Source organism: Lepisma saccharinum, chromosome 30 (genome assembly GCF_977018435.1).
Source record: "Lepisma saccharinum chromosome 30, izLepSacc3.1, whole genome shotgun sequence".
NCBI classification, from domain to species: Eukaryota; Metazoa; Arthropoda; class Insecta; order Zygentoma; family Lepismatidae; genus Lepisma; species Lepisma saccharinum.
The window spans coordinates 5,409,559-5,437,467 of NC_139258.1; the positions used below are offsets into that span (position 1 = coordinate 5,409,559).

The 27,909-nt window shown below is 39.3% G+C and overlaps 1 protein-coding gene across 2 annotated transcripts in view; it reads left to right on the forward strand.

Moving 5' to 3' along the window:
- The window catches only part of LOC145981788 (uncharacterized), a 173,109-nt gene that overhangs the window by 119,227 nt on the left and 25,973 nt on the right, over nucleotides 1-27,909 (forward strand). For both annotated transcript variants that reach the window (XM_083115206.1, XM_083115207.1), the window contains exon 7: nucleotides 23,387-23,586. In XM_083115206.1, the coding sequence (XP_082971332.1) occupies nucleotides 23,387-23,586 (200 nt within the window). The remainder of the gene's footprint in view (nucleotides 1-23,386; nucleotides 23,587-27,909) is intronic.

Genomic DNA, 27,909 nt, shown 5'->3' on the forward strand with positions numbered 1-27,909 from the left:
CCACAGTCCCTGATTGCCAGTTTGACTTGCACTTTGTATGACCTCCATTACTTATCGTTGTTTCTTATCCACTCCATGTAACCACAGTCCTTGATCGCCTAATGTTCATCCACTTATTGCGACCACACAGAGTCTCTGATCGCCAGCTGTTTTTCCACTCTGTGTAACCACAGTCCCTGATCGCCCGTTGTTCCTCCACATATTGTGACCACACACATTCCCTGATCGCCAGTTGTTCCTCCACTTGGTGCGACCACAGTCGCTGATTGCCAGTTTGATTTCCACTTGATATGACCTCCATCACTTATCAGCTGTTTCTTCTCCACTCCCACTCCACTCCCTCCCCCCTGTGCTGTTTAATCATGGACGGTGACAAGTGGGTTGTCAACTTAGAACAAGCCTTCCTTTGTTAGTGTGTACTAGGGCCAAAGATTTATGGTTGTAGTCCAGAAGAGAGTTCGTCCTCCACTTTGTCTGACCTCGAGTTATTGCCAATTTATTCTCCACTTGTTGTGACCACCGTTCCTGACTGCCTCTTTAGTTTACATTATGCATGACCTCAATAACTTTCGCCAGTTTCTTCTCCAATTTGTGTGACCATAGTGATTGATTATCTCAGGGTGGCGACAGACCTGGAAAACCTGGAAAACCGGGAAAAGTCAGGGAATTTGAGGTGTCAAAAAAAGTCAGGGAAATGTCAGGGAATTTCGTCTTCATTGACTTTTTTCATTTTTTTTATTTATTTACTTAAAGATATCGTTATGGAACTCTGCACGGGAACAGGAAATCTCGTTCGTAAGTTTCGGCCTCAACTTTTAGGCCCCTTTTATGCTTAACACAACCACGGCGCCAGAAACCAGTGATGGCAGGAGGAGAGAGAGAGAGAAAGAGAGATAAATTTCTCTCGCCCTGGGTTCTCGGCGTGAATTTTAAATTCGAACACTCTTTGGAGGAAAATTGTTATAACCCGGGCACTATGGGAGCAATCTACTTCGGATAACTTTTGATTTTCAGCTAAAACATCAGCGTGTGCAGCCGTGTACAATTCAGAACGCCGAACTGAGGAAGGGGGTTTGGGGGGCGCGACCCCCGAATTTCAATGGAAAAAAAACATAAAAATCTGGAGTTTGCCCCCTCTTCTCCCACTATTTTGGAGAGAAGCCGCGAACTTTAGTATTCTTTTAAAGAATGGATATTTCTCAAGAGAATGAAACATGTTGCATGTTCTTGGGTGCCATAGAAGTTGAATAATAAGCCAAAATGTGATTATTTTTTTTTACGAAAAATAGGAAAAATAGGTAATTTGCATTTTTGGAGGAACATTGTTATAACTCGGACACTATGGGAGCAATCTACTTCGGATAAGTTTTGTTTTTCAGCTAAAACATCATAGCATGCAACCGTGTATAATTCAGAGCGCCGGACCGAGGAAGGGGGTTTCTGGGGCACAACCCCCGAATTTCAATGCAAAAAACAAAAATCTGGAGTTTGCCCCTTCTTCCCCCCCTATTTTGGGGAGAGGGCGCGAACTTTAGTATAATGGGCATTTCTCAAGAGAACTTAACATGTTTCATGTTCTTGGGTGCCATACAAATTGAATAATAAGCCAAAATGTGATTTATTTATTTATTTTTTTTTTTTTGCGAAAAATAGTTAATTTGCATTTTTGGAGGAAAATTGATATAACTCTGGCACTATGGGAGCAATCTACTTCGAATAAGTTTTGTTTTTCAGCTAGAACATCAGAGCATGCAACCGTGTACAATTCAGAACTCCGAACCGAGGAAGAGGGGCTTGGTGGCGCGACCCCCCGAATTTCAATGAAAAAACCTCTTTGTTTGCCCCCTCTTGTCCCGCTATTTTGGGGAGAATGCGCAAACCTTAGTATTCCTTTCAAAGAATGGACGTTTCCAAAGAGATTGAAACATGTTTCATGTTCCTGGGTGCCATACAAGTTGAATAATGAGCCAAAATGTGAAACTCTGTTCGGAAATGTGGCATGGATATGTTGCGGAGAGGGGGGAGCTTGGTCATCAATATGAATTTCCCAGGCTTACTCCAGACCTGTGTCAGAGTTTCCACCCAAACATAAGAGTATGAAGGTCCAAAAAGCACATTCATTTCGTTAACAGCACCATGATACCATATGGTATCATCGGGGAGTAAAGGTAAAGCCTCTAATCTGTATTACGTGGAAAATGCATTGAATTATCATTTTTTGTTGTCCGTATAGGAGTAGTAAGGGGACTTGTCAACAGATGGAGGGGATAAGAGTGGGTGGTGCCGTCCGATAGTTGTCCGACGTCGTAGTAAGGCATTTTGTTGGGCAAACTAAAGGAACATGGAAACAAATAGGTTCCATTGATACATACGATTTTTGTCGAATATCGCCACCCGACAAAGTACCTCACTACAACATGCGACAGAAATTGCATGGACTGCAACATCCAACAAAAATCAAATGCATAAAGAAGAAGAGCTTTAGACTGCAAATATGCTGCTGGAATTTTATTACTCTTCTGGCTCACTTCACCTTATTTAATGTAGCAGTGCTTACGAAGGTTTTCTTTCATCATCCTGACGTATTACTGGTTTCGCATAAGTGAACATACGTTTACAATGACATTGCGCTATTCTTAGATATAAGAAGAATCCAACAAAATGGGATAAATATTGAATACTATCACGAAAAAGTGAAACATAAATCTGCATTGGTGAACGTTATAAAAATTGGCAAGTACATGCTACCAACCTCAAATTTACTGCAACACTAGTATTGCAATGAAATTAACGCCACTCTCTGTCCTGTCTGTTTAAACGCATGAGAGATGGTCATTAATCTCTCACTGAGTAAGGTTAATGTCCAATATTATGAAATAAAATACTAATAATAAATATGTTAATATCATATTTACTCAAATCATTCAATCATAAAAGCAAATCACTTTCTTCAAGAATTGACTATTCTCTGCCAGCCCTGCTAAATTTTCACTTTCCATCTACTGATTTATACGAGGGGTGGCCAGAAAGTAATTTCCAATTAGTAGGGACATTGATTTTTTCGCAAACGCCAAAACCGTGAAAAATGTTAATTGCTGCGAAGTTATGTTTAGGAATGTGCAGTGATGTCTGGATACATTTTTCGTCCTTTCGAAATATTGAAATTTGGCATAAAATGCGAATTGTTGGCGTTTAGCTTTTTTAGCGTTTTAGAAAAAGGTCGAAAAATTCAATGAAATCCAACATTCTTGTCTTTTCTAGGCCATGTTTGTGTACATAGAACATGCAAGTTTGCCAACATTTTACTCAAGAGTAAACTATAGAGTTATACGTACATGGAATAATTCTGACAGCCACATTAAATCATGTATTTCCCACGATTTTTTCAACTTCTATCAAAACCATTTGCATCACAGAGCAAAGTGGCAGTGTTCTAACAGGAGATCGAGTGCGTATCTACCGTCACACGGGAGCCATATCTTCGTATTTGTCGCACGAGATATGTTTTGAATTACTAAGCTAAGTGCGCACCATCAGCATTTGTCGAATGAGTAATAATGGAACTCAGTCATTAGGGCGTCTGACTACTATGCGAGAGATCCGGGGTCGATCCCCTGCGGGGAAGAACCGGGATGTTTTCCACCTATTCAAACTGCTCCAGCGCCTACCCAGCATCGTATGAAGCTGGTACCTTGAGGAAACTTTGAGGAATAAAGGTAGCCAGGAGCGTGGTGCTGATCACATCATCTCTATACATCTTAGGGGAGCACTTTAATTTTACTTCCTCAAAAATCTGTTCCAACATATCAAACTGTCACGAAAATACGTAGACCATGTGACCTACAATTTAAAATAATAGTTTAAAGGCACAATGGAGTATGAAGTTTCGGTATATTTGGCATTTAAATGTTCTAAAACAAAAACGCGAATTTTGGGAAACGTAACACTAACAAGTCAAAAAAAGATAATGCCAATTTTTGGTGTCATAATATATCGGTATTTGTCACGTGAGATTGATTGATTTTAATTTTTTGGGTGCATCGCCACTTATGGTCATTATGCACCCTTCAGAATATACGGGGAAAATTCCATTATGTAAAATCCTGACCTTAAAATTAAAAAAGGGTTATGGAAAATAACTTTCCCCCCAAAAAATTCAAGATATCAAACTCTCACGAAGAGGCGTAAGCCATGTGACTTACAATTTGAAACAGTTGTTTAAAAACACCATGAAGGTATAATTTCAGATATTTGTCAGGAAATGCGCTAAAATGAAAATGTGTATTTTGGGAAAAATGACACGGTATAGTAAAAAATAAAAAATAAGAAAATACACCAATTTTTTAAAAAAATTACAAAATATCAAGGTCCCTACCGATTAGGCATAAACAAAACAAGAATATCAGTTGTAATTTATTGCATTAGTAACAGAGAGTCCTAACCTAATTTTCGACATAATCACCACCGTTCTGGCATTTGTCGTAGCATGGCACTAAATTTTGTATGCCCATGGTATATGTGTCTGACAGCAAAGAGTGGAACTCTCTCTACCGCAGTGTAGCTGTCAAATCCTTGCCCTGCCAGAAACCTCTTCAGTTAAACAAAGAGATGAAAGACGGTACATTCAAGGCCAAGACTGTACAGGGAGTGGTCCAAGATCTTTCACCTGAAGTGATGCAAAGGGCCTGTGTTTACTCAGCTGTATGGGGTTGTGCACATTCGATTGGTCTTCCGTGAATTGTCTGCACCATCGTCTGAACATAGTATCACTCACGACGTCCGGTCTGCACACCTCACATGATTTGCTGGTGGCTCTGTGCCAAATTCTGAGCGTGCAATGTCGGCTACATCGCAGTCGGTGGGAGACTGTATGAGAGCTGCAATCTTTAACCTAGAACTGTCCTAAAACGGCTGGATTGCAACTGTACCAGATTACTGTCACATGCCACTTCTTCCTGCCTGCATGTGTGTGTGTGTGTGTCGCTCCCCGACCACTAGTGCTGCGTACAGGCACCGTTGAAGCTTTTGTCAGGATGCCCCTCGTATATGAACTTTCAGAAGCTTTTATTATTAGAGTGTTCTTGTTTTAATGTGTGGTTAGCTAAATCAGGTACCTATACAATGCAATTCTATAAATGCCTTGCGTTAAATTTCTAATGCCTACATATCCTTTTCGTCAGCAATAATGGTATAACTGCATGTTGTCAGTTTCACAGTACTTCACTTGGATATACTGTACTGAACTAGAAATCCCATTGATAATGTAAGGAAATATGACACTTTATTTTGTTCGATTCAGATGTTTCACTTATATGCAAGAGTTAAGTTGTTTGCTTTACAGAGAAGTGAGAAGTAGCTTTATGCATTGATAAATGAGTCCGCACTCATGGTTCTTGAAAGCAGAGGGTTCCAAACCTCAGTGGAAATATCAACATATAATACCGAGAATGTATTAGGAGGCTGATAAATTACAAATTGTATTTCTTAATCATTCACTCTTATCTCATTTAGTCGTAACTTTAAAAATAATAAAGTATTTTATTTTAAACTTACTTCGTATGATAAAATTCCGTAGTCCTTCCTTAGCTTGTGAATTGTAATAATTTTCCAAATTCACTCTTTTGCAGTTTGAATTCAAATCATAGATAATAGAGAAATGAAGTCAATTTCATAGAAGATAATATTGGTACTTAAGAAATCCATACCTGGATCTGTATGGGTTTATTATTTCCATTTGCAAAAACATCGATTTAGTTTAGTTTGTAATTGTCAGGGAAAAATGTAAATTTTGTCCTGGAAGAGCTGGAAAAGTCAGGGAATTTTATTTTTGCTTGTTTGTAGCCACCCTGTTATCTGTATGGCTTCCATTTTGTATGACCTAGATAATTTATTAGTTAATTGGATTTGTACAACAACCATTTTTGAGCTATCTATCCTCCACTTGGTGTAACCTCAGTTCCTGCTCATCCTCTCCTAGCCATGTATCCGAGTGTGTACCAGGTGTAGAAGTATGAAACCGGAATTGGCCAATAGATGGTGCTAGCTGGCAGTGGAGGGCGCGGAAGATCGCGTAACGCCAGCTGCTGCCCGCCACTCCCGAGTACGTTATATCGGAACACAGTAACCCGAGTGCCAGACAGAGGAAGGTGTTGCACACCCGGAACATGTCTAGTTTTCTGCCTACGAACTACGATTTGCGGACAGCATTGGTGTTCTGTTATCATTTGAAGAAAACCGCCGCAGAATTGCATCGAATGCTCGTCGAAGCTTACGGCGAACATGCTCTCGGGAAAACACAGTGTTTCGAGTGGTTCAAGAAATTCAAAAGTGGCAATTTAGACTGGCGAAACGAGGAACGTGGGAAACCTCCGAAAAAGTTCGAAGACAACGAATTGCAAGCCTTATTGGATGAAGATGATACCCAAACGCAGCAGGAGCTCGCGGAACAATTGAATGTGATGCAGAAAGCCGTTTCTCTTCAGTTGAAAGGTATGGGAAAGGTGCAGAAAGCGGGCAAATGGATTCTGCATGAACTGAATGAAAGACAGCAAGGATCCTGCAAGACCACTTGTCAAATGCTGCTCGCCAGATACAAAAGTAAGTCGTTTCTCCATCGCACAGTAACCGGCGATGAGAAATGGATATATTTGGAGCATCCTAAGCATCGTAAATCGTGGGTGAATCCAGGCGAACCATCGACATCCACTGCAAGACCAAATCGCTTTGGAAAAAATACACTGCTCTGTGTTTGGTGGGATCAGTGGGGCGTCATCTATTATGAGCTGCTAATGTGAAACCGTTAACGCAGATCGCTACCAACAGCAAATGATCAATTTACATCGAGCATTACGTGAAAAACGGCCGGAATATGAATCAAGGCAACACAAGGTCATCCTGCTCCATGACAACGCCTCACCACACACAGCAAAACGGGTCCGGGAAACGATCGAGGCATTCAAATGGGAGATACTAGGGCATGCGGCATATTCTCCCGACTTGGGTCCTTCAGATTATCATCTATTTGCCTCACTGGGACACGCTCTTGCAGAACAGCGCTTCAATTCGTATGAAGATGTACGAACATGGCTCGCGGACTGGTTCGCTTCAAAAGAAGAACGTTTTTATTGGCGTGGCATTCATAACCTGCCGGAAAGGTGGGAGAAATGTGTAACTAGCAATGGAGCTTACTTTGAATAAAATATTGTTTCTCAGTTGCAAACACCAGCCGTTTAATTCTTGCAAACAAATTCCGGTTTCATACTTCTACACCTGGTACAGTATTTTAACTATCTTATGAAATAAATTACTTAAAAACTTTGAGTCAGGGATGAGAATATGCTTCAAAGGTTCCTGTAACAAGTAAGATCCTGTGAAAAAGAGCATTGCTGATTGGTTATGTGATACAAGGATTTATGATTAAGTATCAATAAGCATTGAAATATAACTATATTCTCCTTCACTTATGAAATCAAGGTCTTATCATGTTGGGTTTTGTCTATTAGTGAGTATCAGTTCTTTTGTTAGGACTCTTGACTCAAAGTTGTCTAATATTTGTAAATGGCATGTAGGGTCGAATTATTCACATCTCTAGTAGATGTCCTTCCCACAACTGTTGCAGTAATGGACCATTTTGTTTATTATTCTTGGCGGGAGTCGCTGGCTTCTATGTCCATTCTTTCCGGAGGATTCATTTCTTTCGGTAAGAATTTACAATATCGGAAGGATCTCAAATTTCTTTCCTACTCATACTCAATAAATATTGAGTCCTGTTGACGTATCTGCAGTTAACATTTGGAGGTGGCGTGTAGAAATTGTACATGCACGTGTACAAGTTGTAAAAAAAACGTTCTTAATTACCGCGATCATTCTCCATACACAACCATGTTTGATGATATGAACAAGTGACATTCCCCATTCGTTACGTTGTCTACAGCGTTGCCACACTGTTGCTTTGTTACTTGCAGAGCAAAGAATGGCGGAACAGAGGAATGAAAAGATTGTTAATGTGCTATAGTTTTTTAAGTGGGGTGTTGAAGAGGATGGAGTTTGGCAACGGTGCTTGAGCATTCATTTCAGGAAAATGGCATTTTGCGTGAGGGAGAAAACATTACTTGCCGCTCTCGTGCTACAAAACTAACATTTCGTTAATGTATGTGCTTGCAATTGGCCCTCAAACCATTCTCTGATATCCCCAAGAACCATTTTCGGTAAGGTTAGGTTAGGCAAGCATACTTAAAATTTAGTTTGTAAAACAATGCACATATAACTCCAAAAATCATAACCGAAAACCACTTAATTCGGCTTATTTTCCAATTTCCAGTTGTGTCCCCCACAATTTAACTTTAGATTCCTGATTATGAGGCCAAAATTACTTAGTATAATGAATATGAAAAAATTTGGAGATACTTCCGGTATTGTAAATTCACTCCTTTCTTTCTTTCTGAATGTCCTCAAAAGGAGACATGACGTTGATGGCAATGATATCGACGACTATGATGATTGCAATGATGACAACTACAACAGCATGCAGTGGCAAAATAAGGTTGTGTCGACTGCAACGACTAGTCAATCCTACAAGTGAGGAAGCTTGAATACATGAGGTTTGGGGTTGGCTTGTCCAATCATATTGGTCATTGGGTTAGGATGGTGTAGTTGTGCTGCCCAAATCTTCATTCTTGCCCTCACCATGAAATCATGTAGTCTCTCCTGATCTAGGACATCTCGTATCATTGCATTTGGTATGTATCTGCCTGCTGCTACTATTATCTGCAGTACTTTATTTTGCACTGACTGAAGTCTGACTAGATGACTTGGAGCACTGTGCATCCACACCATGCATACATCGGTCAGGAGGGTCCGGATCAGAACTTGAAAGCCTGCTAGCCTTTGACAGCATTTGGTTGCGTAAGATTGGATATAGTTGTCCTATCCGACGATTACCCTGACCTGCTAAGTCCACGATGTGATCCATTAGCAGGCCAAGATATCGCACCCTATTTGTATTTGGAATCTGGTTGCCATGGAGTTATAGGGCTGGTTGGAACCGCGGTCTTCTTCGTGTGAAGAGTACTGCCGAAATTTTGTCTGCGTTCGCTCGGATTTGCCACCTTGTTGTTCATTCTTCTTAGGATCAAAGGTATCTTTGCATTAAAGTTTCGCAGTAGTGAAGGTTCGTTCTTGAGGTGAATACAGAGGTTGTTCGCTTTATATCCGACCATTGTCGATTCGGTGCTGCCACTTGGCGTATCATGCTGGAACTATGGGCCTGCTGGCGGGAGCAGTGTTGTGTCTGACCTTGTAGGTGCGTGAGTGTTACGTACGGTATTGGGAGGGTTACGTAATGGCCCTTTTCCATGCTAAGTTTTCATACGTACGCATTGTGAAACACGTGGGGTGACTACTGCGAAAGCTATTGTGGCCCATTACACACAACAGGCTCTCCTTGCGAAACATTCACCCACGAAAACCACCAGGAGAAGGGCTGCAAGCAAAGTGCCACCCGTAGTGCGAAGGGGGGTCCGTCGATTGGCGTGCCAAGAAAATCCCCCGACTCAACGTGATGTGACCCACAGATTTCACCTCGCACCGTCAACTGTGAGCAAAACAATTCGCAAGCGCCTCAGGTTGAAGTGTGTGCGGAAGGCCCGTGTCCAACACCTTCTACTGCGTCACATTGCCGAACGTAAGATGAACTGCAGGAAACTGTATGAAAAGTACCTGGCTTGTTCCAAATGGAAGAAAGTTGTCACAATGTATGAATCATTTGTCCATTGTGTCGCCCCTGTCAACACATGTTTTTTCGAGCACAGAACTATTCAATTTGTATTGTATTAATCTATGTTGGAATCTTTTCTTTAAAATTACAATGGGTAATGAATTGTTTAACTTAAATCAGGAAAAAATGTTGAAACCATAGAAATACTAAACAACTATGTAGTAACCTTGGTAAATTGTAAACAATGTTATGATATAAAAGAGCTAGATTTTTGTAAGTCTACGGGACATTCTCCTGGTTGCCGAAAGGCTGATGGTTCAGGGGACGTTGGGGGAATATCTTGCTTCAATCTTCGGATTGGCTGGTGTACTTGTACTCCATTTTGGCGGATATTCTACAAACCCAACTCTGAATAAGGTGTTCTCCTGCATCATCAAAAAGACCAGGGTTATAAACTTCGATATAACTAATAGGTTTAGGCCTACAAGTTATACCGGGTGAATTGTCTGTTTGAAAAAGTGTTTGTATAACATCGAAAGTTTAAATAAATCTTCGAGTAAAAGGTCTTAATGATCTTTCATTTCAAACCTACATAGGTGATAATTAAAAATAAATCCTACACCACAGACCTCGCAAGGGCTTGGTCCTACTAACCCTTAGAAGCCTTTGAGAAGTCCGATAAAAGGGTTGTAACCGGACTAACATAAAGCCCTAAAGGCAGAAGGTGCGTGTCAGTGATTTTTGGCGACCGTGACCAGGACCATCGAAGCAACCACCTGTGGATCTTCGTGGCCCAGCAGAAGAAGAAGAAGCCTGTTCCAGAAACGGAAGCAGAAGCCTATTCCAGAAACAGAAGAAGCAAAGATGATAGGTTCACAGAGACCTTTGACCAGACAGCAAAAGGAGAGGCTCGTTTGCTGTACGAGTGAAGAAAAGAAGGAGGAAACCTTATTACCATGCTCCGGCTGCAACAGATACGTTCATGAAAGCTGCGGACATAAAACCCCAGGATCTGACGTAGCAGCAGAGGTAGACGTTAAATGTAGACAGTGCGTGGAAAAACAAGTTACCCCAACCCCAACAGATGATAGTTGGAGGGAAATGATGATCTCCTTTATGACTGATTTTAAGAAAGAGAAAGAAGCAGAAAAGGAGCAAAAATTAAAGGAAAAAGAAGCAGAAAAAGAGCAGAGATTAAAAGAAAAAGAAGCAGAAAAAGAACAAAGATTAAAGGAAAAAGAAGCAGAAAGAGAGCAGAGATTAAAAGACAAGGAAGAAGAAAAAGAGCAAAGATTAAAGGACAAGGAAGAAAATGACCAAAAGTTCGCACGTTTAATCGAAACGTTGTGTGAACGAGATGCTGAACAGAAAGCAGAAAGAGAAAGAGAACGAGAAATGAGTAAGAAAATGTTTGAAGATTTTAAAATAAATCTAGGAAAAGAAATATCCGAAGCGATAGCTGAAATCAGAAAAGAGAGAGACGAAAAATATGAAGAACTAGTGGAAAGAAGGAGAGAAGATCGGCAGATAGATGATGACCGTCTTAAACAGCTACAAGAAAGTTTGAACCAAGAAATGACTGAGCTGAAGGAAAGTCAGAGGGAAATATCCGTAAATTTGGAAGGTGAAATAAGAAAAACGAATGAGGTCCAAACACAACAATTGGAAATTATAAAAACGTTAAACTCAAAGTTGGAGACCTTACAGCTAGGCAAGGAAAATAGGAATGAAGAGATGGAAACTCTGCCAAAGAAGATATGTGTAAGAACGTCTTGCTCCTCTCATTCTTCCAGTTCCGAATCTCCCGAACATTCTGAACCGTGCCAAAGAAAGAAACGAAAAAGGAGTGGCGGAATGAGACGAACTAGAGACTACGCTACGGAAAAAATGGTAGAAGATAATTCCTACTTAAACCATTCATCCAATCGGATTCTCCGAATGTCTGATGTCAATTCCCTCACCAAGTTTAATGGAGAAATCAATTCAGTATCTGCTGAAAGGTACCTGGAGGAGATAAATACTTATATGGATTTAATGAAAATGCCCATAATGTATCGACTAAATGTCCTTCCTTCGCTAATGGTGGGTAAAGCCAAGGCTTGGTTTATGGCAAACGAAAAAAGATGGAAAACTTTTGAACATTTCCGCTCTGCATTTAGGAAGCAATACGCATCACCTGAAGCAAAACAGAGGGAAATGAATACCCTGAGGAATAAACATTATAGCAAAGGTGCAGGGTTATCATTGGAGGAATATTGCTGGGAGGTATATGCAGCATACTGCAATCTGACTGAAACCATCAACCAATCAGAAGTGCTGAACTTAATCATTGGCCAATTACCTTCACGAGTGCGACAACTGGTACTAACTCGAGATCCCACCAACATAGACCAACTCATGAATTTCCTGGGAAAGTTCGAAGCATCTGAACAAATGGAAGGATGGAAAGTCGATCACCAACGAACTGATGAACGAAGAAATCCTCAACCTCGAATAAGGAATCTAGAGCTATCCCGGAGGAATGGAGGAGAAGAAGATAAGAGGCCCACACCGATCAACCAAAGGTTTAATGGAAATCTAAGGAAGGATGCCGATAGAAGGACATTCTGGAATAAGAACCAAAATCAAAGAAACTGGAACCAGTCTCGTAAGAAAGAATGCGGAATACAGACTGACGAAAGTCCAGAAGACTGTGCTTTGAACCCTAGAGCACCTGTATGGGAAATTCCTTCCACTATTAAAGCTCCTTCTTGGGAAATTCCCTCTACCAGTCGAGCAAATTTAAACCAGAGGTCGTTGTAGATGAAGCTCTCCCTTCTACAACGCGACACAATCTTGATGTTTGTGAGAGCGAAGAAGATAAATTTATTACCAATGAGAAATTAGATGTTTTGTATCTGGATCTAAATTCTTGTCCAAATTCTGAAGAAGAGAAATTGTTTAATGTTTTTGAAGTAACTGGGAATTACAGCAAGAAGCCAGAGATTCTAATAGAAGTTTTGGGATTAAAAATAAGATGTACTTTGGATACAGGAAGCGAGTGCACTGTCATGAATTATAATGTTTGGGTAAAGCTCCGAGAGAGATTACCAGGCTTAAAACAGCAAAGATGTCCAGGAATAAGGTTAAAGGATTTTGTTGGACATGAGAGGTCCCGTATTGTAGGATGCCGAACCATTCTTTTTGAAATTGCAGGACACACTTTTGAAGATCAAGTCTACGTAGTGAAGAATTTAGAGGCAGATTTGTTATTTGGATATCCCTTCTTCAAGAGATATAGAGTCAATTTGGATGCAGCTGCCAACAAATTATATTTAACGGTGAAGGGACAAGTTGTTGAAGAAAGTTTGATTCCAGATGACCAAGGAGATAGTTTTGAAGCAATTAATGGTAAGACTTCGTGTGTTAAACTATCGATGGCTGAAAGGGAATCGCATTCAGACAATAGGTCCGCTGCCGAGGAAGATATAAGAAAGAAGGCTTTCGCTCCAGGGTTGCTGAATCAAGAAGATGAGGAGGGACTACACTGTCCATTATTTTCTGACAAACAGAGACTTGTAAATACTTCAATCTGCAAGATAATTGCAGAACAACCTGTATTTCCTTTACAAAATCCATCTCCCATTCAAAAAGAGGAGAATCTAGAAGAAGACCTAAATGGATGGAAGACCTGGCTAATGGACGTCAAGAAGTTTTACGAAGGAGTGTGTTAAACAAGATGTAAAACCATTTCCTGTTTTCTCCAGAAGCTACATGCAAATGAAGAATGAAGTCCAAGAAGACGATCCCAAATGAAACATCGCCTCACATCATGAAGAAGAAGAGAAAGAAAAATGAAAATATACAAAAAGGGAGAAAAAGTTATAAAACAAAATTAAATAACGTTCACTTATATTTAATTTTATTTTCTTCTGGGGGAACGCTATGTGTTGCCCCTGTCAACACACGTTTTTTCGAGCACAGAACTATTCAATCTGTATTGTATTAATCTATGTTGAAATCTTTTCTTTAAAATTACAATGGGTAATGAATTGTTTAACTTAAATCAGGAAAAAATGTTGAAACCATAGAAATACTAAACAACTATGTAGTAACCTTGGTAAATTGTAAACAATGTTATGATATAAAAGAGCTAGATTTTTGTAAGTCTACGGGACATTCTCCTGGTTGCCGAAAGGCTGATGGTTCAGGGGACGTTGGGGAATATCTTGCTTCAATCTTCGGATTGGCTGGTGTACTTGTACTCCATTTGGCAGATATTCTACAAACCCAACTCTGAATAAGGCGTTCTCCTGCATCATCAAAAAGACCAGGGTTATAAACTTCGATATAACTAATAGGTTTAGGCCTACAAGTTATACCGGGTGAATTGTCTGTTTGAAAAAGTGTTTGTATAACATCAGCAATTTAAATAAATCTTCATTCCAAACCTACATAGGTGATAATTAAAAATAAATCCTGCACCACAGACCACGCAAGGGCTTGGTCCTACTAACCCTTAGAAGCCTTTGAGAAGTCCGATAAAAGGGTTGTAACCGGACTAACATAAAGCCCTAAAGGCAGAAGGTGCGTGTCACCATCTCACTGCTGGTGGTCACATTCGGGCGATCACATACCGTGATGTTGACGGCAAGGGGTGCATCAACTTCGTTCGTCAGTGCAGGGAAAGTTTCCCTCGTGGCTTTATGGTTGTGACGGGATTCGGATATGAGGGTAAGTTGATGATACGCAAGGTGGACAAAAACGTGAAGGTGAATGCCAGATACTTCCAAGACTCCATTCTGACACCTATCTATCGGAGAGACATCCCACAATTGTATGGAATGGACGCGAACCAGGTGACGATCCATATGGACAGGGCTTCGAGTCATTTCGCCAGAACATCACTACGTTTTCATCAGGAAATGGCAGAGGAATTGGAATTCGTGTCATTCCATTTGAAGACATTCCTGTGAAAAGCCCAGATGCCAGTCCAATGGATTTTTGCGCATTTGGACTGTTGAAACAAAGTATTCAACATCGCCGCCCGCGCACCCTGGATGGTCTATGGAAAGCTTGCAGGGAGGAGAGGGACAGAATTCCCATTCCTGTTTTGCGCCGGAGCTTGCTGCAATGGAAACTGCAATGCCGGGCGATAGTCCACAATGCTGGGGGTCCAATAGAACATGATCGGTGGTGGCGGCACGGTATCTCTTAGGTGAGTACCCGTCAAACATGGTCGGATATAAAGCGAACAACCTTCTGTACTGCAGTGGCTTTCATGTCATACCGTAAGGGGTGTAAGGGGTGCTCCTTCCACGTAGTGCACCCAATAGTCAACCTCACTTCCACATAGTACACCCTGGACTGCAGACTTACGAGGCTCTGGTGACCAGCCCCATGGCCAGTATAATTTTGTTTGTGTTGTCCTGTGTTTTGTCCTTATTCGTGCTGAGTGCTACTTTACAGCCTCAGCTTTTAACGAAAGTCAGAACATTTTACTATTTTGTGATTTTATGATTTTAGTTATGCAACGTTCGAGTTGTTATGTGTAACGATAAGGGGCTGGACCCCGTATAATGTGACGGGTGCAAAATAGCCTTAGTGCTGACGCACCCAAAATTTAAAATTCAAATTCAAAATTCAAATCTCATACCGTAAGTAAAGTAAAAGTAAAGTGCTCCCCTGTGCTATGCACCATTCCATGAAGCCGTATAGGGGTGTGGGGTTAGGGCTCTACACTTTCTTCATCACGGCCGAAGGTGGGGGTGGTGTGATCAGCACCATGCCCCTGTCCACCTTTACCCCCCAGAGTTTCCTCCAGGTACCCACTTTATACAACTCTGGGTAGGTGCCGGAGCTGCTTGAACAGTTGGAAAAATCCCGGTTCTCCCCTGCTGGGGATCAAACCCGGGTCTCTCGCATGGTAGTCAGATGCCCTACTGTATCAAAAGATTTTTCTGTGTCCATGAAGACTCCCAGGATGAAGAGTTTCTGGTTAAAGTTAACTGTTATATGATCCACCACCCTCAGCAATTGAGTTTTGGCCGAAATCCATGTTGAAAATCTGGTAATATTGTTCTTTCTAGGACAATGTACTGTAGTCTTGAATGCAACAGAGGTACAAATATCTTGGCCAGGTGGTTCAGAGGCTGATTGGTCTATAGTTCCCGGGAAGAGCAGACTTTTCCCTCCTTTGAATATCGGACAGACGACAGCCATGTTTCATTGTTGTGGGTAGTAGTTGTACCTGAACATAATTTGATGCCGATTGTAATTTTACATTTTACTCTTTGAATTTTCATTTGTTCTTGTGTGTGTAGAATGAAATTATCTATAAAAAAGTTGTGAAAGTGAATATTCACAATTACGAATGGATTATATCTTTAATTGAAAAACACAAGGTTCAAAAGCAAGAATTTGATCATGAACATGCCTAGAAAAAAATCATTTTTGGACTGGATAACTTGGAAATGTCAAGGAATTTCAAATCAAAAAATCGTAGCAACCCTGTTATGGTTGTGGGTTTCCCTCTGATGAAGGAAACCGAGGATGTTTAAAAGAGTTGAGAAGAGTAGTTTGCCCTCGATCACTTATAGACGCTTTATTCTCCACTTAGTGTGAACTCAGTCCCTGATTCAACACAACCACTTTTCTCACCTTACCCTAGCCATGTATCTGAGTGTATTACAGTATTTTAACTATTTTATAAAATAAATCATTTATGAAGTTTACGTGAAATAGAGCATTGCTGATTGGTTCTGTCCTGTCATGGCAGGCTTACAAGGGAAATAAATCATACATGCAAGATTTTATGATTAAATATCGATAAGCATTGGAATACAACTATATTCTCCTTCACTTATGAAATAAAGTTTAAACTAACTAACTCTCTAGCCTTCTTAAACCCGAAGGTTCATGGCTGCAGCAACACAGGCCTTCCATCTGTCCCTATCTTGAGCAACTCTTTTCCATCTCTACCGATTTCCTTTAGGTCCATCTCAACGTTGTCCCTCCATCTTCGTCTTGGCCTTCCTACAGGTCTCTTACCATCAGGTTTCCCAACAAGAATCCTGTAAACTCCTCTTTCCTCCCCCATTCGTGCCACATGGCCTGCCCACCTAAGTCTTCTTGATTTAATTATTCTAATAATATCTGGACATGAATACAAATTATGTAGTTCTAAATTATGTAACCTTCTCCACTCACCTGTCTCCTCATCCCTTTTAGGTCCAAATATTTTCCTAAGGATCTTATTTTCAAATACTCTCAATTTATGTTCCTCTTTCAATGTAAGAAAATAAAGTTTAAAAGTACTCTTATGTGACATTTAGATAAAGAAAACAGTAAAAAATACTTACAGGTTTATGAAATTTCTCTCCACGCTAATATAATCCATTGTAGGATGCTTGTTATTCCATGGCAACTTAGTGTGTAACAATGAATTATTGTTGAAAGAAATACTTTAATTGTTTACAAATTTATTGACCAATGAAGGGGTTAGCATGCAATATGCTATGTTGTATGTAAATCCGTGTGTGTGTGTGTTGTAAATAATAATGGGGAGAACTAGTTAATTTTCCTTTTACAAAAAAGTAGGCAATTTTTTTTATTTGTGTGACATTGCTCTTGAACAGTAAGAATAAACATTCTTACTTGTTCATAAAGTAAGGGCAAATTAGATGCAGTGTTGTTCTAAGGGTCATTCCATGTCAAATCATCCAGAATTTTGTGAAAATGTCACCCACCATCTCCGATTTTGATGAAATTTAGTATACTTATAGAACTTTTGATGCTGATTACAAAAATGACAACTTTTTTGAGATTGGTCAAGGGGTTCAGAAATTACGCGATTTTAAAAATCTCCCTGTACGCCACATGCGGCTCCACTTTGAATGACACACATTAGGCTATAAATTATAGTATCTTCTCTCAGGTTTGCCGTAGAAACTTCAAGTTTGATTTCTTTTGCTCAGGATAGTGTAAGCTTTCATTTAAATAAGGTTTCTGATCAGTGTATCAATAATCATGTATTTTATGTATAGTTTCATGTATTTTTTTAGAAAAATAAATGACTAACTTCAAGAGCGAATTTCGTGCAATGCCCCCCCTTCAATTTCACCCAAATTTTATATACAGGTAGCTCAGAGTGGGTACTAATGCTTCATGGAAAAATTGGGATGGGCGGTTCAGAGACAGGGTGATAAAAAAATCATTTGCATTAAAAGTTAATCTTATTAAAAATACTTATGTATTTAGCACAAAGTCTGAAGTACAATATGTTTTGAGGTATAATATTCAAAATTTCTGTTCACTATGTGTGAAGGTAAGCATAGGCGTAACCTGGTGGGGGCAAAGGGAATCATTTTCCCTATCCAAAATTTATAGATTAATTAAAACCTACAAGTTAAATATATTTTGTGAACCTCCTGGCACTTTAGGAACAAACAAAAAAAGAGTAATTATTGTGATTTTTCAAATGTATTTAGCAAATAATGTTTGACACTATTTTTATGGGACTGAAAACTTTGATTCTCTCAACCAAAGATAGTTCCCAGGTTCCCAAGTTACGCCCAAGAAGATAGTAGGCTACCGAAAAATACTTACTCGATTGTATTCTATGCATTGCCAAAATTTCATGCACTATAAATTGTGCCGTTCACATTTTCTGTTCCCAACTGTAAAAAAATATATACCTGTACCTTCTCTGGATGCTACGTAAAAGGATTTTCTTGGAATTGCTGGCCTGTCAAGGAAGCTATGCTTTGTTGCATGCTAACTTCATCCACGCTTTACTTCAATTTATATCTACTTGTATGTGAAAACTTCAGTGTTTTAGGTGGACTGTCGAGCTAGGAAACAGTCATCGTTGAAGGAGTGGGTCTTTGGATTTTGTTGAACTTGCAATGGAGGAGAAAGAAATAGGTGCAAGTGGAATCAGTGACACCATATTCAAAATACCGTGGTCAGCATTCAAATGATTTCTTAATTAAAATCGTTCAAGCAAAGTAGATTCTGTGTTTCATCATTTATTTGCAGTAGTAATGTAGGTTTATGAAGACATACGGATTATGTACTAGAAACACAATTTGTAACTTTTACACAAATCAATGATCATTAACTGTAAGTTTCTTTTACACTAACTGTAAAGTAACTCAGTTACTTTCAAAGTACCAGAGTAACAGAGTTACTTTTTAAATGAGTAACTGAAACTTGGTTACTTCTAAAAAGTAACTTACCGAACACTGTAAATAACCTGTAGCCTAAGTTCAAAACAGTGCATACTTAATCTTCCTGGTGCTGTTGTATAGTACTTTGCAATCGCTGACTCTTGTACTGCAGGTTGTTATCATTTCACCTTACGTGATTAATAAGAAATTTATGCCTCTAATACTATTTCTATGGAATTGGTACTTCATTGCTGCACTTGTTACTTGATACTGTAGATGTCTATACAAGTCTTCTAAGTGTTCCAACCACCCCATCACAAGGAGATTTTCTCTGGTATGTGGCAAGAAAAGCTCCATTTGGAAAAACTTGAATCAGGACAAATGTGTATTATTAATTCTTACTTCATATTACGTATCTCCGTGAAGAGTATAAAAAAAATTTCCATATTGAGATAAAATGCACAAAAAGAAGAATGTTCTCGAAGAAAATTTGCTAAGCTTGGGAATGCTAATGACTATGATTATAATATTTTTAAAAAATTGAAGACAGTTGAAACTAACTTAGATAGAGTGGAACTTCGATTTTACGTTGTTCAGAGGACAAAGCTGAAAAAACTTAGAATGCGAGAGAATGTAAAACCGAGGAAAATTTGCTATGTTGGGACCACGAATATTGAATGTAAAATGCAGGGAAATGTAAAATCGAGGAACTTGAAATCGGGGTTCCACTGCAATTATTATTTGTAGGTTTTAATTAATCTATAAATTTTAGATAGGGAAAATGATTCCCTTTGCCCCCACCAGGTTACGCCTATGCTTACCTTCACACATAGTGAACAGAAATTTTGAATATTATACCTCAAAACATATTGTACTTCAGACTTTGTGCTAAATACATAAGTATTTTTAATAAGATTAACTTTTAATGCAAATGATTTTTTTATCACCCTGTCTCTGAACCGCCCATCCCAATTTTTCCATGAAGCATTAGTACTCACTCTGAGCTACCTGTATATAAAATTTGGGTGAAATTGAAGGGGGGGCATTGCACGAAATTCGCTCTTGAAGTTAGTCATTTATTTTTCTAAAAAAATGCATGAAACTATACATAAAATACATGATTATTGATACACTGATCAGAAACCTCATTTAAATGAAAGCTTACACTATCCTGAGCAAAAGAAATCAAACTTGAAGTTTCTACGGCAAACTTGAGGGAAGATACTATAATTTATAACCTAATTCGTGTCATTCAAAGTGGAGCCGCATGTGGCATACAGGGAGATTTTTAAAATCGCGTAATTTCTGAACCCCTTGACCAATCTCAAAAAAGTTGTCATTTTTGTAATCAGCATCAAAAGTTCTATAAGTATACCGAATTTCATCAAAATCGGAGATGGTGGGTGACATGGCCTGGATGATTTGACGTGGAATGACCCCTAAGTAAAATTGTTTGTGTGTTTTTTGTGAAATGCTAGTGACAGTGGTTCTACATTATCATGTAATGTTAATTGAACCTTGTTCATTTTCTAGTGCTTTTAACCGTACTTATGGTAACAATATGTTTTCGAATAGCACTTCTATCGTCTTCTCAATGGCATCCTCTCCCCTCTTTAGTAGGCTAGTAGTTTGCACACAGGATTTTTAGTAAAATTACAGGTTTGTCTTAGGCTCCGGAAAAATGAATTTGTTCACCTTAAGACGAGAGATAAGTGCTCTCTTGAAAATTAGTGTTAGAATACGTACCAGGTGTGCTGGTTAATAATTCTTAATTTCGTTGCTGGATGGCGCTGGATGTAAGGGTTGGTGCACAGTCTCAACTGTTAACGTCAGTGTGTTGCCAGGACAGTACCTGTCAAAATGCCGTGGATGTGCAACCGAGTGCAAGTGCATCGTGATATTGGGTTTGTGTGGGAAACATGTCAACCTTCAAACCAAATAAGGAGCACGTCCTGCTTTTCTTGTTCAATCAAAACAAAAACGCGAGTGAAAGCCATCGTATCCTTGTGGAAACATACAGTGACAATGTCCTAACGCAAGATGCATGTGTGCATTGGTTTCGACGATTGAAAAGTGGTGATTTCGACTTGAAAGACAAAGATCGCCCGGGCCAGCCAAAAAAATTCCAAGACACCGAATTGCAAGCACTGTTGCATGAAGACGATATGCAAACTCAACAACAACTGGCAGAGAAGTTAAATGTTGGTCACCAAACCATATCTGATCGTCTTCATGCCATGGGAAAGATCCAGAGGGCAGGAAAATGGGTCCCACATCATCTGAACGACAGACAAATGGAAAAGGGGAAAAAAAAAGTGTGTGAAGTGTTGCTTTCTAGGCATGAAAGAAAGTCTTCCTTGCATCGGATAATGACTGGGGACGAAAAATGGATCTACTTCGAGAACCCAAAATGCAAAACGTCATGGGTTGACCCAGGACAACCTTCAACATTGACCGCAAAACCGAATCGCTTTGGAAGGAAGACAGTGCTGTGCAGTTCGTGTGATCAGAAGGGTGTGGTGTACCATGAGCTTCTGAAACCAGGTGAAACAGTGAATGCTGTTCGCTACCGTCAACAACTCATCAATTTGAACCATGCATTGATCAAAAAGCACCCAGATTGGGCGAGAAGACACGGAAAAGTGATTTTGCAGCACGACAACGCCTCATCACCCACAGCGAAAGGCGTCAGAGACACCATTTCTGCACTTGGCTGGGAATTCTTGCCCCACCTGCCATACTCACCAGGCTTAGCTCCTTCGGACTACCACTTGTTTTCATCGATGTCTCACTCACTTTCCCAGCAACACTTCAACAATTACGAAGATGTTGAACAATGGCTTGCTGACTGGATCACCTCAAAATGTGAACGATTTTTCTGGAAGAGCATCCACAATTTGACGGACAGATGGGTGCAATGTATAGCTAGCGATGGCGCATACTTTGAATAGAGCATTTGTTACCTTTCTCCCCAGATGCACTTGTTTTCTTTTGGATCAATTAAGAATTATTAACCAGCACACCTGGTATAGTAAAAAGCACTAGATAACTGATAATGTCAAATTAGCAGTGCATGCTAAGAATAATATCAGCATAAGAATGTTTACTTACTTTTTTTTAAGGTTCTAATTAGTAAGTCTGGGAAAAGTACCCTTATGCGCTGGCTGTCTCCATATGAACATGTCAACTAATTGGAATCTAAAACTACAACATGTACAAAGATAAATATTTGGTAGCTACGTCTACCAAATACAAGCTAAAGCAGGATTTATGCCTAGGTTTTAATCTAACCAATGTTATCTATTCTAAACAATTTACTCATTGTTCCACATTAAAGTTTGATTGATTGATTCATGCAACGCAGGAAGTCTTGTAGCATGGATTTTCTTCTTCCATGTACCCACCAAATGTATATATTTAGTTATAATAACCAACGTTTGTTGCCAGTAATCTCATTGGATGATTTGATTTGATTCGATTTATTTTATTTTACTTCGCGTTTTGTGCCTCTTGGCTAATTTGCGAAGATGGGGACGAGTGATGAAATGATGAAATTGATGAATGGACATTCACAAACAACCATGCCCGAGCGGGATTCGAACCCGGAGCCCTTGGCATCGCAGCACAATGTGCTATACCACAGCCACAGGGTCTGGCTCACATTGGATGAGGCAAAGGTCAGGTTATGTAGGAAAACAAATATGTGCCACAAGATTGATATGTAATGGTTATAGTTACAGTGCATGTTCAACATGCGCACTATCAGCTTGAGTGCATGCTTCAATCCGACGCTCCCAGTTGCATAAGATGTCTGCTAGTGTGGTGGAGTGATTTGGGAAATGACGCCAGTGATCCTCTCTTTGAAGTGGTCCTTTCTTATCGTTATCCTTTACGTGTCCCCACAAGTGAAAATCCAGGTGTGTTAGCTCTGTTGACCATATTGGCCATTCACCTATGTAACCTGACTTTTGCCTTACCCTGTAGTATACACTCTGCTTAGCAATTGTTGAAAGTAGCTCTGTATGCTATATAGACTGCTCTCAATCTGTGTATTGACATAATAATGTTGTTATACATGCAATATGTTCCATCACACTTGTATGTTACTACATTTCTTACATTGTGGCCATTTTAGAACTTTTTTTACCCTCTTGTAGTATACTGTTGTTATTAGCATAAAAACACAGTTTCTTGTTGTGAAGTTTCAGGAGTACACATGCTCCCTTCATCAGACATTTATTTTTAGTTTGCTTAAAGATACAGTTATAACAATGGTTCATAACTATCTTTAATCAAACTAAGAATAAATGTCTGATGAAAGGAGCGTGTTTTCTCCTGAAATGTCACAACAAAAAACTGTATTTTTATGCTTGTAACAAGAGAAATAATTCTACAATGCAAGCAATACGTACATGCAAGAAAAAATTACAACCTGTTTGTTGATACAAAGATTATGTGAATGCATGTACGTACTATATTTTTCCAATCGTAAATTTTAACTTAAATTTCTTTGTTTTTCCAGGGCAGTCAAGCATGTAAAATTGCTGTTAGCATGTGACAAGGAGAACATTGTGTATGAGACAAGAATTGTACTGCTAGGTTCAGAAATTCCTCAATGTCAAGGGAGAAGAAGTCGTGAAGGAACCATGAAGAACAAGGAAATATCATATTTGGAGGCCATGCAAGGCACACTTGAGCCAAATTCTTCAGCTGTTGTGATGGGTAAGTGGTTTTTCCACATTTCTTTAGAAGGATCAAGAGTATACCTACTTATTATATTGAGGACTTCTATGCTAATGCTTATTTTTATGTAAAAATGCATATTTAAAACATACTTGTTTCCTTATGTAAAAAAAAGTAAGTAAATGGAATCGTATTTATGTTGCATATTTTGACAATTTTGGTCATGTACGAGGGCCATTTCATAAATAATGCACACTATTTCTTTTCTGCCATGTTTATTGTACAGAAGGCTGTTCAGTGTATGTTTGACCAAATGCGATTCCGTCCTCCCACGCGCAGAATGTCAGAGTAGTGTCTGAGCTGTGAGAGAGTGGTTGTGTTTTCTCGCTGGGCCAAAAAACCCGCCCAAACTGAGCCGCTTTTGGGAGGAGTACGTTGTAAAACTTTTCCAAGTGTTTGCGTTTTCTCGCTTGGCCGAAAATGCTGCCAAAACTGAGTCGCTTTTGGGAAGGTTATGTTGTAGCCCTTTACGATGCAAAGTTCAGTGTGTCAATGATCAGGAAGCAGCGTAAGAGCAAGGGTTGTGACATCCAATTTCTGTACATACACAGGATCTTCAAACTGACGAGGGCCTTTTTAACGTCTTCTATAATTTTGATGCTTGTTTGAAGTTGTTGAAAGAAGAAAGACAGAGAAAAGATAAAGAAAAGAGAAGTGAGGAGAAGAAAAATAAATACAGTAATTATATGCTTGGTGTTGGTTGTGGGGTACAAAAATATGCACAACATCACCTTATTTTCATACAAATATGCACCTGCATATGAAATATGCATTTTTAGTTAAAAATGCATTTGCATATGCAATATGCAAAATGCATAATTATCCGAGCCTTATTTATCAACTATCTAGCCCTAATTATAAGTATGCATTTTTCATTTGATATTCAGGGATGTAATGGATGGGCCACTTCCCCTTCACTAAAAATATTCTTGTTCTTTTCGGCTCCCCACTCATTTCTCTATTTGGCTTTCCTATTCAAATATTGTCTTTGATTGTTATAATTTCAGGGTGGCTACTCACCTGGAATTCCTTGAATTCCAGGAATTCTTTGAATTCCAGGAATTCTGCATGAATTATTGTCTCCGGGAATTATACGTGAATTCTGCATGAATTTTTCTCCGTAGACGTGAAAAATTGCAACTTTTATTAACCCAAATTCAATTGAATTTATACATATTTATAAATGCCCTGAAACAAGTTTTGCACAGTTTAGCTTTTATGTTTATGGAGGAAAGAAAAAAAAATCTGAGTGGAGAATAAACAGAATTATCTCAGTCCGTTTGATTTGTTAGTAGTGTTTTTGTAGAACAATCTCTGACAGACGGAATATTATTGCAAGACATGATATTTTGAAGCTGATTTGAGCTTGAAATTCTTATACAATTAACAATTTTTTAGTAGATTTGTATATCTCTTCACATTTGTGACTTGTGTTTGTAGATGTCTCTGTGTGTGAAATGGCAAATGCAATCCCCGCACCGTAAATTAAATATTTTAAATATACATACCGTTTAATTGAATTGAATTAGACTTTTCTGATACATTGGAATCGCACAGATCCTTTATGTTGTTAATATATTTGTGTGTGTATGTGTGTGCGTGGGGAGAGGAGGTACATAAGGTAGTACATAAGGTTGAAATAGAGAAAACATCTGCTTGAATTTTTGGAAATTTCGCCTTGAAAACAGGGAATTATATCCAGACCCGTAGCCAGGAATTCTTACTAGGGGGGGCAAATTCAATCCTAGAGGGGGCAAATTTTTAATATATTGTGTTGCATTGGCAGATATAGTAGGGTACAGAGGGGCACTTGTCCCCCTCCTCCAAAAGTGATATGTAACAGGAAAGAGATGATATCTTTAAACTCCAATAAAAAAAAAAAATGACTCTTCGGAATACCAAAGAATACAAAGATAAAGTTTAACATAAATAGCGACTGTATCGACTTTATGTTTACAGGTCGAAAAGGTTAATAGACGATTAATATGTACCAACAGTTTTGGGCTTCTCTGCAGAACTGATTCCTTTATAAATCGTGCTTCATAATGTTTCCCTCTAGTTTTCAGTATGCAAGATTTTTACGTACAAAGGAATCTAACGAGAAGCCAACACCACCATTGTGTTGTTATGCAAGAAAAATCGAATTAATTAAATCGGGCCGTCTCGGCCAATCCATTTCTTTGGGTAATTTTCATCCAGCCACTGTCGCACGCCCAGGCAGAAGTATGGATGGGCGTAATCAACAATCATTTGATCGAGCCATTTTTCCTGCCCCAAATCTTAAATGGCATCACTTATGAACATTTTTTGAGGAACGGGATGGCAATGTTGTTGGAGGATGTGCCTCTAGCTACAAGACGTGACATGATTTATCAGCATGATGACTGCCCAGCTCGATCCCCTGATGGATTTGACGCCTTGCAACTTTTACATTTGGAGCCACCGGTAAACTCGCAAGAAGAGCTCAGGGAGAGGATCTTAACAGCTGGTCAACACATCAAGGACACCATCACATCACGAGTTAAGAGACCAAATGTCCGTTAAAACCTGCGTGCCTGCATTCGTAACGGAGGTGCCAACTTTGAGCAAGACGTGTAATGTTCTTTAATTGTATTGTTCATTGATTCCATTCACATGAAGATGAATGAAGTATTATTTCTTGTACACAAATGTGAATGTTAGCAACATTTGTACCTTGTTGGATAGCAGATGTCACAAGGAAGTAATTTAAGTAATTTGTACGCTTCGTGTCATACCATTTTTGTTATTAATACGTTGCCAAGTAAACTAAGAGTGCATTTTTTTATCATCACTAGTAGGTTTAGACCTACCCGTTACTTACATGTGATTGTTATTTGGGAAAAACTTTTTTTTCAACGAACCACTTATTTGTTAGCTATCAGAAAACGCTGAAATAAGTTCCATACAATGATCAGTTTTTTCTCAATTCATCTTTTTATGTGGAAAATTGTCATTTGTCATTGTCAGAGTGAGCACTTGCTTTGAGGCATTCTGTAAGTCAATGTCATGTTTTCTTGTTCATGCTCTCTGTAATTTGCAGTGTACAGTTACCCACAAGAATACAGTGAACAATTCTTTCAGACAAATCTCATTTTTTGCAGTCAAACGTAGCACACCCTATCTCTTCCACGATAGGTCCAAAATGAGTTCGGATTGTAGTTTGTGGGACGATTGTAGCCTAAATTGATGTGTCATACATATCCCTTTCTATTTGAAAATAATGTGTGATATCCAATATGGCGGAATCCAAGATGGCTGCCATGATGGCCACACCCCCATTCATTGCAGTTTCCACACCAATACCCACTTGCAACATGTGATTTTCCTCCGTCCACGCATCTCATTATTATTGGCCTGTGCCGATACTTTTGACTAAACCTATATATATATATATATTATGAAAATACATTACGTGATCAATTCATATGCCAAATTTTCTCTCAAATGTGCACGCTCCTTTTCCTCAAAAGAATTGTTCATGCATTTAAGCAGCAACAATCTGAAGTATATATATGGCCTTACTTCTCTCTCTGGAACGTTGGAAACGGCCTCGGCACCCACCCAGCGTCGAATGACATGGATACTTAAGGGAAACCATGGGGGCTAAAGGCGGTCAGGGGCGTGATGCTAATCACATCACCCCCACTCACGACCGGATCAAGAAAGTGTGAGAGCACTTTACTTTTTTTTTTTTTTACTTACTTCTCTCTCGGGTAATTTAGAATGCATTACAGAGAAAAATCATCTTGGGATCGAAGCGAGCAGGAAAATCTTAGATCCAAATATATGCAAACTGAAACAATTGATTTAACAGGGCGCAAATAATTTCACGGGGTGCCTTGGCATTCTCTTTAACTTTTTTTTTTATTTAGATCGTTTTGGCTCCCAGGGCTTTGGACTATAAGAATAGGAAAATGTGTATTTGCGAGCGAAGCGAGCAAGAAAATTTTACGAAATGTATATTTATTTGTATAAAATTTGAAAGCGAGGGGGCAATTGCCCTTCTGTGCCCCCTGCAACTGCCCTTGGCCGTCTGGAAGAAAAATGCAAGAAAAACTTGAAAACTAATTCCATCTTGAATATCCATTTGTACTGCTATTCTTAGACTCTGCTAGTCATGATTCTTTACTTCAATGTTTGCCCCCCCTAGATTAGACTTCCGACTAAAAAATTGGGGGGGGGGTGATAATGCCCCTGTCCCCCGCTGTGGTTGCAGCACTGTTTGTGAGTGTCTCTTCATCAATTTCACGTCATCACTCATTGTCACGTTTAGCTCGAAGT